At 42.3% G+C, this 14532-nt stretch overlaps 2 protein-coding genes across 5 annotated transcripts in view; both read left to right on the top strand.

The window, feature by feature from the left end:
- Nucleotides 1-75: 75 nt before the first annotated feature.
- Nucleotides 76-10516, top strand: LOC139409473 (adenylate kinase 4). Of its 4 annotated transcripts, XM_071154665.1 has the most exons (7): nt 1129-1319; nt 1788-1969; nt 4561-4680; nt 6447-6619; nt 6907-7025; nt 7369-7509; nt 9116-10306. In XM_071154665.1, exons 2-6 carry the CDS (start codon nt 1828-1830, stop codon nt 7496-7498), a joined length of 684 nt encoding a protein of 227 aa, XP_071010766.1. In that variant the 5' UTR covers nt 1129-1319; nt 1788-1827; the 3' UTR covers nt 7499-7509; nt 9116-10306. The 4 variants fall into 4 exon arrangements, with proteins under 4 accessions (XP_071010764.1, XP_071010765.1, XP_071010766.1 ...); XM_071154663.1 differs by lacking the exon at nt 1129-1319 and adding an exon at nt 76-320 and having other exon boundaries at nt 7369-10116; XM_071154664.1 differs by lacking the exon at nt 1129-1319 and adding an exon at nt 108-120 and having other exon boundaries at nt 7369-10116.
- Nucleotides 10517-12637: 2121 nt separating this feature from the next.
- LOC139409472 (DnaJ (Hsp40) homolog, subfamily C, member 6) overlaps nt 12638-14532 on the top strand; it is a 67391-nt gene continuing 65496 nt past the window's right edge. The window contains exon 1 of the mRNA XM_071154660.1: nt 12638-13037. The gene's annotated coding sequence lies outside the window, so the exon portion shown is untranslated. The remainder of the gene's footprint in view (nt 13038-14532) is intronic.

Below are 14532 nucleotides of genomic sequence, written 5' to 3'. Positions count from 1 at the left end.
GTTTCATTCCCGTGTTTCAATTTTTTTTTATGACGCAGCAAGACCCACATAGAACACAACGTGTCGCCATTTTTTGTTGTTATTGAAATCTCTCAACCATGTGACAAAAAAAAACAGCTAGTGAGTAAATGTATAATCTTCCAATTTATTTTCGTCTGATGGATTAGGCAGGTTCCATTGACTCAAGACAACAATAGGCTGTGCATGCGCAGCATTTGACAGCTTTAGGACACTGACGCCGCCGTCTGGTTCGCAACAAGTAGGCTACATTCCTTGGTCTGCAAATGTTGCGCGGAATGACAGCGTCTCTGCGCGTAATGGTATGTAGCCTGGGTGCCAGTCTGTTTCTGTTTTCTTGCCATCTCCGTATGAAATTGTCATGTTTGGCTTGACAATGACAATGGAGTAGGCGAAAGCACAAACATATCTAGGATTAGGCTAGTAATGTGTGATGGCCAATGTTTCAGAAGGACACCTGAAATGCGAGAATTACCGTTGCGCGCGAGCTGTATTGACTGTTGCTGTCAACAATTGTGTCCATTTTGGGATTCACAGTGTTTTGTCAATAGGTGTCTTACACATGACTGGAAACATTCATTCAGATTTATACCATTCATTACGCAGACATTATCAAGATCCTACCCCCTCTCTACTCTCCCCTCTGGAGACGTGCCAATAAATATTACTCCCAAATAGTTCTGAATAGCTTTAATTGCATTCTAATAGCACATCAATGCACGAAGTTGGCCTTTCATACAGTGAAGTAAACTTTCTGGCAACGCAGTGATCCTTTAACCTAATAGTGTATTGAACAAGTAGAGGTGGGTCACACAAACTAGGTCTATGCATGATTGATGACCTTACCGTAGATCTATAGACTTGTGATAGCTGCATAAACTGATGCCTGTAGACTTTAGGTCAGTGAGCTAAAGTGATCTGCAGTCGTGCAGTCGATCCAGGTTCTATTATTCTAATCCGTTATATTCTATACTCTTCTAGTCCTCATGTCTCAGCCATAGATTTACATATGGTTGCTACAATGAATTCCTCATGTCTCCCGCACACTAGAAAACTACAGGTACCAGATTCCTAAGCATTACCAAGATTTCCTGCGCACATTTTTTCTGGATGATGTGTCGGGGCGGTGCTGAGAAATAGGGCGTTGTGTCAGCTCCTCCATCCATTCGCAGAGAGAATCCCTTTCTTAAAGACGCAGGCAACATACTGTCCTTTGAAAACAGGAAAAAAATCTGACTTGGTCTGCGTGAACGACGTGATTTATAACGAATACTTTTGCAGGACACACGCATAAATCTGAGGTGAGGAGTGATTGTGGGCATCCGCGAGGTATCTCTCATTATGCGTGACTGTTGCCCTGTTGTTTTTCTCCATAGTTTAAATCCGACATCTGTACGAAAATAAATCTAGGAAGTTCAATTTCTCTCGCTGATTGGATGAATGAGGCTCTTTATCAACCTTGCAAACTGCAAGTTTCGTTTTTCTTTAGCCTTTATTAATCGTAAGTAACCAACATGGAAAGAAATTGTTTGCTCCTGCAATACTATTATACACTTCAATAACTATGTTAAATGAAACTATTATAACTATAATACATTATAATGCACTTTAATAACTATGTTCCTGTTAACTCAAAGGAACAGAAAGTCTCTGTGCACAGACTTTGATGATACGTTGCACAGTGCACACCATGGGCAACATTGAAATATGCTTATCAATGTTTCAAGGATTGCAAAAAGTATGTTGTGCTTTTCTTTTGTCTCCTCCAGATACAGATACAGTCTGTGGTGTCTCAGGCTATAGTGGATAATGGCCAAACTGTTCCGAGCTGTGATCATGGGTCCACCAGGTTCTGGGAAGGGGACCATATCTGAAAGAATTGCGCAGAGCTTTGGACTCAAACATTTGTCCAGTGGCGACTTCCTTCGGGAGAATATAGCTGCAAATACAGGTTGGCCTATTCTTGATAAGTTACTCACCTTCTACTTATCATTTACCATTCAACAATCTATGTTTAATCTATTATTTTTTCTATGTTTTCTTATTATATATATATATATATATATATATATATATATATATATATACACACGCATTTATAATATATATAATATATAATATATAATATATATATATATATATATATATATATATATATATATATATATATACACACACATTTATAATATATATAATATATAATATATAATATATATATATATATATATATATATATATATATATATATAAATGTGTAGCTGTAAATTAAAAAAACAGCTAAATTCCATATATATATATATACACACACACATTTATAATATATATATATATATATACACACACACATTTCATTTGCCACAGCTAAACCTTCACCCCCAACAGCCTAAGCCTGTTGTCGGAGCTTTCACTTCTGTAAATTCCAATAATATTGTAACACCAGCAGAGGCCCAAGTTCAGGCGAAGTGAAGAGAGTGGCTTCCATGTTGGCACCATGCCGGACTGTATCCAATAACAGTGGAGCATTTCTCAAATCAGGAAACTCCTATCATCCAAGCCACAAAAACAATAGTTCAAGTTAGAAGAGATGGCAAACCTACTGAATTGTCCACATTAAAATACACATATTATAGGGTTTTTAAAAAAAACCAGCTATAAAGAGTTTACTTTGTGTAAGGCTGTGGCAAGTAAAAACCTGTTATAGTGTGTTTAAGATGTTGAACAGCTGTTATAATGTTTATCTCCTAATTACCTTGCTGTTATAACAATGCTGCACCTCCTAAATTATATTGAGTGATGTTTGTAACTTCTCTGATTTTACTTCTCTGAGTCCATTAAATGGAGCCTATTTTAATCAGAACATGTGCCCAGCTCTTTAGCCCACAAATGAAATGTGATGCATTCAGGGCAAACCCAAAACACATGTGTATACTTGTAATTACAGTTGTCAGTACTGCTTTAAGGCCATGCCTTACTAAACTAAACCCAGTTTCCAGACTTACTATACTGGAATTATTTACAGTACATAGGCCTACAGTAGCACTTGTATAAACACGTCATACTCTGTATTGAACCATAGAAAAACCATAGAGATCTTCCGTTTAATTCTGTGGACACAACAATAGTATGCTTTGGCTTTATGTACTTCTATTGTTGCCACTGTAACAACATTGTCGTGATCCAGATTGGTCAGTTGGTCATTCAATGACATTAATCAATTATTGATGACTGTAGTTTAGAAACTGTAGTTTTGTCTGGAGATCCGTCTTAGATGCAAGTTACGTGACTGACTGCTGTGACTAAAGCAGGGGAAAAGTTACGTGACTGACTGCTGTGACTAAAGCAGGGGAAAAGTTACGTGACTGACTGCTGTGACTAAAGCAGGGGAAAAGTTACGTGACTGACTGCTGTGACTAAAGCAGGGGAAAAGTTACGTGACTGACTGCTGTGACTAAAGCAGGGGAAAAGTTACGTGACTGACTGCTGTGACTAAAGCAGGGGAAAAGTTACGTGACTGACTGCTGTGACTAAAGCAGGGGAAAAGTTACGTGACTGACTGCTGTGACTAAAGCAGGGGAAAAGTTACGTGACTGACTGCTGTGACTAAAGCAGGGGAAAAGTTACGTGACTGACTGCTGTGACTAAAGCAGGGGAAAAGTTACGTGACTGACTGCTGTGACTAAAGCAGGGGAAAAGTTACGTGACTGACTGCTGTGACTAATGCAGGGGAAAAGTTACGTGACTGACTGCTGTGACTAAAGCAGGGGAAAAGTCACGTGACTGACTGCTGTGACTAAAGCAGGGGAAAAGAAAGCAGAATGAATGGGTAATCCCTTAGGTGTTGTGTAACTGTCCAGTGAAAATGTCATTTTGAAAAGTTAATATTCTGTTAACTCATACCCAAATAATGTTGTTGAGTCGTCCTATACTTATACTTGTGACCAAAGCATAAATTGGAGGAAAAAACACAACCTTGTATCTCAAACAGACTGTTTAAAAAATGCTTCCTATTTCCTCAAAGTATGATGTCATACTCCTGAAGAGGATGAGCTTAATGTAACAGGTTAGGAGAATTAGTTCAAGGTTAGGAAAAGGGTTAAGGTTAGGTTAGCGAAAATACTCTCCTAACTTGCTACGAAAAGTAACTTCCAATTATAGATGTATTGAAATGGCGTGGGAGTCCCCTGGCCAATCAGCGGTCTACTCGCATGAATATTTTTAATGAACGGTATATGCCCACATGATTCCAAAACAGAAAAGTTGCTTTTTAACAATTAATTAATTACAATTCTTTGGAGGAAAAATATTCCACTCATATTGTAGGTAATTATAGGTCATATTTCAAAGAAATCTGGAAACACTGGACAATTACTTTAAAGCCATAAATGGTATTCCTAGATGGGTTTGCTCTACCTCCCTGCCTCTAGCCTAAAGTCCAGTCTTTCAAAATGTATTAATGTGTTTTACATGTATGGGTATGGATGGCATCATCATCATCATCTTATTTTCTTCTTCATCCTCTCTCCCCTCCCTCCCTCTCCACAGAGGCTGGTGTTCTTGCTAAGACCTACATAGAGAGGGGTCTGATGGTACCGGACCATGTGATGACACGGCTCTTACTGCCCAGGCTGGAGGAGATGACTCGCCACAGCTGGCTGATGGATGGTAAGATCACACACACACACATACACTGCTCAAAAAAATAAAGGGAACACTTAAACAACACAATGTAACTCCAAGTCAATCACACTTCTGTGAAATCAAACTGTGCACTTAGGAAGCAACACTGATTGACAATACATTTCACATGCTGTTGTGCAAATGGAATAGACAACAGGTGGAAATTATAGGCAATTAGCAAGACACCCCCAATAAAGGAGTGGTTCTGTAGGTGGCGACCACAGACCACTTCTCAGTTCCTATGCTTCCTGGCTGATGTTTTGGTCAATTTTGAATGCTGGCGGTGCTTTCACTCTAGTGGTAGTATGAGACGGAGTCTACAACCCACACAAGTGGCTCAAGTAGTGCAGCTCATCCAGGATGGCACATCAATGCGAACTGTGGCAAGAAGGTTTGCTGTGTCTGTCAGCTTAGTGTCCAGAGCATGGAGGCACTACCAGGAGACAGGCCAGTACATCAGGAGACGTGGAGGAGGCCGTAGGAGGGCAACAACCCAGCAGCAGGACCGCTACCTCCGCCTTTGTGCAAGGAAGAGCACTGCCAGAGCCCTGCAAAATGACCTCCAGCAGGCCACAAATGTGCATGTGTCTGCTCAAACGGTCAGAAACAGACTCCATGAGGGTGGTATGAGGGCCCGACGTCCACAGGTGGGGGTTGTGCTTACAGCCCAACACCGTGCAGGACGTTTGGCATTTGCCATTTGCCAGAAAACACCAAGATTGGCAAATTCGCCACTGGCGCCCTGTGCTCTTCACAGATGAAAGCAGGTTCACACTGAGCACATGTGACAGACGTAACAGTCTGGAGTCGCCGTGGAGAACGTTCTGCTGCCTGCAACATCCTCCAGCATGACCGGTTTGGCGGTGCGTCAGTCATGGTGTGGGGTGGCATTTCTTTGGGGGGTCGCACAGCCCTCCATGTGCTCGCCAGAGGTAGCCTGACTGCCATTAGGTACCGAGATGAGATCCTCAGACCCCTTGTGAGACCATATGCTGGTGCGGTTGGCCCTGGGTTCCTCTTAATGCAAGACAATGCTAGACCTCATGTGGCTGGAGTGTGTCAGCAGTTCCTGCAAGAGGAAGGCATTGATGCTATGGACTGGCCCGCCCGTTCCCCACACCTGAATTCAATTGAGCACTGGGACATCATGTCTCGCTCCATCCACCAATGCCACATTGCACCACAGACTGTCCAGTAGTTGGTGGATGCTTTAGTCCAGGTCTGGGAGGAGATCCCTCAGGAGACCATCCGCCACCTCATCAGGAGCATGCCCAGGTGTTGTAGGGAGGTCATACAGGCACGTGGAGGCCACACACACTACTGAGTCTAATTTTGACTTGTTTTAAGGACATTACATCAAAGTTGGATCAGCCTGTAGTGTGGTTTTCCCACTTTAATTTTGAGTGTGACTCCAAATCCAGACCTCCATGGGTTGATAAATTTGATTTCCATTGATAATTTTTGTGTGATTTTGTTGTCAGCACATTCAACTATGTAAAGAAAGAAGTATTTTATAAGAATATTTCATTCATTCAGATCTAGGATGTGTTATTTTAGTGTTCCCTTTATTTTTTTGAGCAGTGTATATACACACCACACACACACACACACACACACACACACACACACACACACACACACACACACACACACTTGTAAACTAGACTTGATGGGGACACATGACAGACACACACACATACAAAGCTGCACCCTCCCCACAGTCGCCCTCACCCCTCTCTTCTCTCCCTCAGGGTTTCCCTGTACCCTAGCCCAGGCCAAGGCTCTGAACAGTACCTGTGATCTGGACCTGGTCATCAGCCTCAACATCCCTTATGAGACCCTGAAGGACCGGCTGAGTGATCGCTGGATCCACCCAGCCAGCGGCAGGGTCTACAACAGGGGATTCAACCCTCCACGCGTACAGGTCCGTAATGTAGTGATTCTCTCCTTTTAATCACCAGTTTGTCACCCTTTTCTCACCTTTTCACGTGTTTAGACTTCTGGTTAGTCTGTCTGTTCCTCCCAGAACCCAGCACTAAGCAATGGTTTCTACAGAAGGCTGTGAAAATATGGTACCAGATTATCTTGTATTTGTTTATGATCAGTACAATCTTTGAATAATTTGAATGTGAGGGGTAACTCTCTGTGTACAGTTTTCATGAGTTTACGCCATTGCTGTAAGAATCTCTCTGTGTTGTGTCATCTCTCCAGGGCAGGGATGACCTCAGCGGAGAGCCTCTGATCCAGCATGATAATGACCAACCAGAGGCCCTAGTGGCCAGACTGAGGCACTACAAGGACGTGGCCAAGCCAGTCATAGACCTGTACAAGTACGTCCACTCTTCACATCACTGACACATTTTTAAAAGCACTGTGTAAATAACTTGCCCTGTAAAGTCTAGTCTAATCTTGTGTAGTCAGTTTATCATTAATGTCCATGGTCAGAAATACTGTACCCACCTTCGTACTCTCTCACCATTGCTTATTTAACGTTTTTGGCCATACTTTACGTTCTTACATGGACATTTCAGATAAAGTACATAACTGATCAGTTACATAGTAATTACAATTTAGTTTCAATATTATTATAATGTTACTACAATATAATGTGTTTAAGCTACATGGTATCAATGCAACGATGCATCTAAAGTGTGACCTTATTTTCCTCCCCAGGTCAAAGGGCATCCTGCACACGTTTTCTGGCACAGAGACCGACAGGATCTGGCCTTACATCAACTCTCTTCTCAGCACTAAGATCCCTAGACGACCTGAGACAGACACACAGCACATCCCAATGCCCTGAGCAGAGCAGAGGTGACACAGTAGGAGTGCAGGCCATGCACAGGAGCTGTTAGGAGCCTCTTTAGCTTGGCAGTTGCTACCAAAACATGTCTGCAATACAATCTTATGCACTACATACAGGTGAAGTCAAAAGTTTACATACACTTAGGTTGGAGTCATTAAAACTTGTTTTTCAACCACTCCACAAATTTCTTGAAAACAAACTATAGTTTTGCAAGTCGGTTAGGACATCTACTTTGTGCATGACACAAGTAATATTTCCAACAATTGTTTACAGGCAGATTATTTAATTTATAATTCACTGTATCACAATTCCGGTGGGTCAGAAGTTTACATACACTAAGTTAACTGTGCCTTTAAACAGCTTGGAAAAATCCAGAAAATTATGTCATGGCTTTAGAAGCTTCTGATAGGCGAATTGACATAATTTGAGTCAATTGGAGGTGTACCTGTGGATGTATTTCAAGGCCTACCTTCAAACTCAGTGCTTCTTTGCTTGACAAGACCTCAGAAAAAAAATTGAAGACCTCCACAAGTCTGGTTCATCCTTGGGAGCAATTTCCAAACGCCTGAAGGTACCACGTTCATCTGTACAAACAATAGTATGCAAGTATAACCACCATGGGACCACGCAGCTGTCATACCGCTCAGGAAGGAGACGCGTTCTGTTTCCTAGAGATGAACGTACTTTGGAAAAGTGAAAAGTGAAAATCAATCCCAGAACAACAGCAAAAGACCTTGTGAAGATTCTGGAGGAAACAGGTACAAAAGTATCTATATCCACAGTAAAACAAGTCCTATATCGACATAACCTGAAAGGCCGCTCAGCAAGGAAGAAGCCACTGCTCCAAAACCGCCATCAAAAAGCCAGACTACGGTTTGCAACTGCACGTGGGGATAAAGATTGTACTTTTTGAAGAAATGCCCTCTGGTCTGATGAAACAAAAATATAACTGTTTGGCCATAATGACCATCGTTATGTTTGGAGGAAAAACGGGGAGGCTTGCAAGCCGAAGAACACCATCTCATATATTGAAGCAACATCTCAAGACATCAGTCAGGAAGTTAAATCTTGGTCGCAAATGGGTCGAAAAAAGTCAAGGTATTGGAGAGGCCATCTCAAGTCCCTGACCTCAATCCTTTAGAAAATGTATGTGCAGAACTGAAAAAGCCTGTTCGAGCAAGGAGGCTTTGAAATCTGACTCAGTTACAGCAGCTCTGTCAGGAGGAATGGGCCAAAATTCACCCAATTTATTGTGGGAAGCTTGTGGAAGGCTACCCGAATCGTTTGACCCAAGTTAAACAATTTAAAGGCAATGCTACCAAATACTAATTGAGTGTATGTAAACTTCTGACCCACTGGGAATGTGATGAAAGGAATAAAAGCTGAAATAAATAATTCTCTCTACTATTATTCTTACATTTCACATTCATAAAATAAAGTGGTGATCTTAACTGACCTAAGACAGGGAATTTGTATTTAAATGTATTTGGCTAAGGTGTATGTAAACTTTCGACTTCAACTATAAATCAGGAGGCCACACCTTCAGTCCTCAAGGGCTACAGTGTACGGTTTTCATCCTTACCTGTTAACCAGAGACTGATTTCCCCTCTCCAGATAATAAGTATGAACTCCCAGGAAGAAATGGAAATCAGCAGGACTGCAGAACTTGAGAGCCTGAGTTGTGCAACCCTAAGTATGCCTTTAATAGCCAGACATGCATAAAGATGGTGGCCCCAATGTACTTACCGCAAACGCCTAATTAGCTTTTTTCGCCGTATTATAGAGTGCTCTTCATTACTCTTGTTTTGTGTAACGGAGTGCACTGTATATTACGGCGCCATAGTTGAACAACTCTGTGAGTAGTGCTAAAGCAATGAAGTCATACCTGGATTCCTCCATCTTCATGCACCTTCGCCTCTTACATTCTTATTACTCTTACATAGATAGCCTAGCGGTTAGCGCGTTGGGCCAGTAACCGAAAGGTTGCTTGTTCGAGTCTCTGAGCCAACACAGTGAAATATCTGTTGATGTGCCCTTGAGCAAGGCACTTAACCCTAATTGCTCCATGGTTGCTGTTGATAATGGCAGACCCTGGCCATGACCCCACTCTCCGAAGGTATCTCAAAAAATACATTTCTAATTCACACATGCATATTAATTCGCACTTGTAATTAACTAACTGTTAAAATCTAATTTTTCTTTCATTTAAACTGAAATGACTATTGTTTTCTTCTAAACAGCACACCCTATAATGTGGCTTACTTTTAGAGTTCCGTCAGATTAAGATGTTAATCTTTATCAAAGTTAGATTACATTAATATGTTTTTGTGTTCAATTTAAAACTGTTTTGTTTATTTTCGTTATACCAAATATAACCTTATAAGACTAAATAATGTAAAATGATTATAATGAATTGTTCTAATTCTAATGAATTCTAAAAAACAATGAGGTCTATAACTGCATTAAAAGGGACCAAAGAGTGTTTTAACCAATTGAAAGTGTAATACGTCTGAATGGCTGTATCAGAAAAGGGTTGAGTGTGGTCAGTGTGGTTGGACAGTATTTGTGGGAGGATGTGTCTCCCTGTTAGATTTCAATAAAACAATATGCAAACAGTCGCTGGTGTAAACTGTAATTGGGCCAGTATGAGTATGACAAGCCCATTATGGTGAATGAGTGATTAGGAAAGCTCTTCATACACTGTGTATTACCCCACCACCACACACTGAATGTTTTCTGTCCAGAAGTCATGTTGCTGTCCAAACTCTGGCATATTCCAAGGAAAATAAACATTTTTTCTCAGAATTTCCTTTCAGGTCTTTGACTTCTCAAGGTCAAACACCAGTTCCAGGCACCATGCCTACTATGAATATGCTTACAGTAGAAACTAAATGTCTACCATTCAAAGCTACATTCAGTTTCAGTTGCATTCTCTGAATAGTATTTGTATTCACATCCCTTGACATTTCCAACATTTTGTTGTGTTACAAAGTGGGATTAAATTTACACAAAATACTCTGCAGTGGAAGTATTTTTACATCCATTCTGTTCCCGAAAAACTTGTCAGTCTTTAAAGTTTACAAGCATACCCAGAACATGAAACACAACCCTGCCAAGCCGCACTGCCCACTTAACCCAGAAGTCAGCCAGAAGTCAGCCAGAAGTCAGCCAGAAGAAACACAGTACAACTGGCGACCGAAGTCAGCATGCATGCACCCGACCCACCACAAGGAGATGCTAGAGTACAATTGGACAAGGTGCACCCGGCCCACCACAAGGAGATGCTAGAGTACAATTGGACAAGGTGCACCCGGCCCACCACAAGGAGATGCTAGAGTACAATGGGACAAGGTGCACCCGGCCCACCACAAGGAGATGCTAGAGTACAATGGGACAAGGTGCACCCGACCCACCACAAGGAGATGCTAGAGTACAATGGGACAAGGTGCACCCGGCCCACCACAAGGAGATGCTAGAGTACAATGGGACAAGGTGCACCCGGCCCACCACAAGGAGATGCTAGAGTACAATGGGACAAGGTGCACCCGGCCCACCACCCGGCCCACCACAAGGAGATGCTAGAGTACAATGGGACAAGGTGCACCCGGCCCACCACAAGGAGATGCTAGAGTACAATGGGACAAGGTGCACCCGGCCCACCACCCGGCCCACCACAAGGAGATGCTAGAGTACAATGGGACAAGGTGCACCCGGCCCACCACAAGGAAATGCTAGAGTACAATGGGACAAGGTCCACCCGGCCCACCACAAGGAGATGCTAGAGTACAATGGGACAAGGTGCACCCGGCCCACCACAAGGAGATGCTAGAGTACAATGGGACAAGGTGCACCCGGCCCACCACAAGGAGATGCTAGAGTACAATTGGACAAGGTGCACCCGGCCCACCACAAGGAGATGCTAGAGTACAATGGGACAAGGTGCACCCGGCCCACCACAAGGAGATGCTAGAGTACAATGGGACAAGGTGCACCCGGCCCACCACAAGGAGATGCTAGAGTACAATGGGACAAGGTGCACCCGGCCCACCACAAGGAGATGCTAGAGTACAATGGGACAAGGACATCCCGGCTGGCCAAACCCTCCCCTAACCCTGATGACACTGGGCCAATTGTGTGCCACCTCATGGTTCTCCCGATCACAACACAGCCTGGGATCAAACCCAGGTCTGTAGTGACGCTTTAAGCATGAGGGGGATTAGCAATTGTGTGCCACCTCATAGGTTCTCAAGGTCGCAATGCAGCCTGGGATCGAACCCAGGTCTGTAGTGACACCTCAAGCACTGTGATGCAGTGCCTTAGACTGCTGCGCCACTCAGGTGGCAATGGCGTTCCCACTCAACACTCACTTTATGAAGGCACTGTATAGAAGACTGATGGGTTTCTACTGTGAGTGGTGAGTGGGAACGCCATTGCTAACATATTAGATATGCTATCATAGAACTATATAGGCATACTGTGATGATGCAGCATCTGTATGAATCCAGTCCACCATGCATTCTAATGAAGTATAATGTGACAGTTACAGCACCCCTCCCTTATTTTACCTGAAATGCACAAGGTCCTCTACTCCGACAATTAATCCACAGATAAGAGTGTAAACCAAATTTGTTTCTAATAATCTCTCCTCTGCTAGGCTTCTTCTTATGACTTTATATGGTGGTTGGCAACCAACTTTAGGTTGCATTACCACCACCAACTTGACTGGAGTGTGGACCTCAGTTCACCTTTCAGTCACCCACTGGGTATATGCTGCTAAAAAAAACAATGAGGAGATGGGAGAGGCAGGGCTTGCAGCAGCCAAGTCACAAATATAATCAAGTATATTTTAGTGCCTAGCTATGCAGACTCTCGTTGACACGCGCAAGCAGTGTGGATGCAATGATTGAATAACATGTATGTGTACATTTATTTTTCAAGGATTGGGCACATAACAAGTGGTGTGGTCAGCATGGCAGTCTCATGTAAATGTCAGCACATGTGAGTTAATTTTAATTTCCATCTATCCAGTCCCCAAATCCCTACTCAGATTTTGCTTGCCTATGTTTTATTAGTAGGCTACGGCAAAATATGATGCGCTGTGTAGTCAGCATTCTGAGGCGCTAATCTGCGCATTTTTCCAGTATATGGATCTATGTGACATCCGGAACACTTGGGCTCACATGGATAGGCTTCATATTGTTGTTAGATCAGCGAATTGAGGTCGCGGGATTCGTTTCAGTGAAGCTCACATTAAATATAAGGTGATGATATGATGATGTCGTAGTCATTAGTAATTGTAATTTTAGCCAACCGCAGGAGCTGACATTATACACGTCGCCCGTGCACCGCCACCACTTACAGGTTGAGGTACAGAAGGAAGTATCGGTCGTTTGACCTTTGACTGCTCTGGCGGCGAATGTCAAATCGAATGACAAAAAGGTTGGCATTTCTCAGAGCGCAGCTGGGGTCCCCGCGCGGATCTCAGGGGCTGAGGACGTCGGCGTTCCAGAGATAATGACAGCGAGCGCTCTGAAAGGTATGCGAAACGGACTGTATTTTTTTAATACATTTTTGTTGTTGCATAATTCGTTTTAAACCAGATACGTTTTGTTTCAAATGACACTGAAATGATTGTTTCGGAGTAGCATCGTCGTCATGTGTTTCTCCCCGATTAGATTTGAATATTACATAATGATTATCTTCTCTGCCCCATGAATTCTGTTGGCTAGATCCGCATAAAGATATTCTGCATATCATGGTTTGGCAATCAGTAGAAGTCTATCTGCGTTTTTACCATAATATTAGACATTTGAATATCCCATAGCATCGATGATGTTTGGTTCTATTCCGTGCAGGTGTTTTGTCAGGTTACAGGCCTATCTTTAGGCGAGGAAATGCGTAACGATGGGAAAACAGCCCTGTGCGCTCAGACTCTGTATGACGTTACATACCTTTTCCTGTTGCCGCTTTAAGCTTTTTTATGCATTTTCTAGTAATTATGAGCCAAAAACATGCACTCATATGAATGGTGAAACCGCCGGCCTAAACAACCAAGCGCACTGAATGACAAATATGACCGGGGGGATTTTTAGGCATGATCTGAGATTATTAATGACTCACTATTTTAAATGGGGGGGAAACACTAAAATATGTAATATGTGTTTAGCTAATGATTCTCATAGTTTTTAAAGTCACTAACTCATTAAAATGGAAAACTACATGCTAAGTAAAAGAAAAACTGGCTATGCCGTGGATTATTAATGTTGCTGAATACAGTGGAGGGGCAGGTTGAAGAAGACGACGACAATATAGAGAAACCAACTAAATATTCTACGAATTATTTGCTATCATTCTTTTATGAATTATTTAGCTCAGATTTCAAAGGAAATGGGTTTTGCTGAGGAAAACATTGTAGGGAAATCCCTTGCATGATCCAGGTGCTGAAGCGATGGCCAGTTCTGGTTTCATATGGTGGCAGTGTCGTGCCGCCTCCTGTCCTATGCCGCACGGTGGTGTCACATGATGAGATGCGTGGTTTCCGTTTCACACCAGACTAGTAAAACCGTTAATACTGACGATGACATTATATTATCGAAACTAGATACATTCAGGACAACATTTTTCAGTGCAGGTGTTAGTGTAATAGCTTATTAATATGGTGTATTGATATTACTTGCCTATAGGCTAATTAAGAGCAAATAACCCCATGAAGGCTTAACTTGATTTATTACCCTTTTAAGAGCATATTTCTCTTATGCATACATTTCAACGAAATTACGTTGAACCAACGTGGAATAGACATCGAATTGACTTCTGTGCCCAGTGGGTTGTGATATATAGCAATACTATGTTTTATTTTCATTCCATCATGATTCCTTTGATGATGATTGGAAAGATGTTTAGAGATTCTTCATTAGGCTAAGCAAGAATCTATTTAGTTCAAAATGTAAAGACAGTTGCATGGACAATAGGCTACACACAGATCAAGTAATTTAGGCTACTGTCTGCCAGTGAACCCTAACCCTAGCCAG

This window comes from Oncorhynchus clarkii, chromosome 5, assembly GCF_045791955.1.
Source record: "Oncorhynchus clarkii lewisi isolate Uvic-CL-2024 chromosome 5, UVic_Ocla_1.0, whole genome shotgun sequence".
NCBI lineage: Eukaryota > Metazoa > Chordata > Actinopteri > Salmoniformes > Salmonidae > Oncorhynchus > Oncorhynchus clarkii.
The sequence above is the reverse complement of the archived record's forward strand: the minus strand, read 5'-3'. Positions and strand labels throughout refer to the sequence as shown.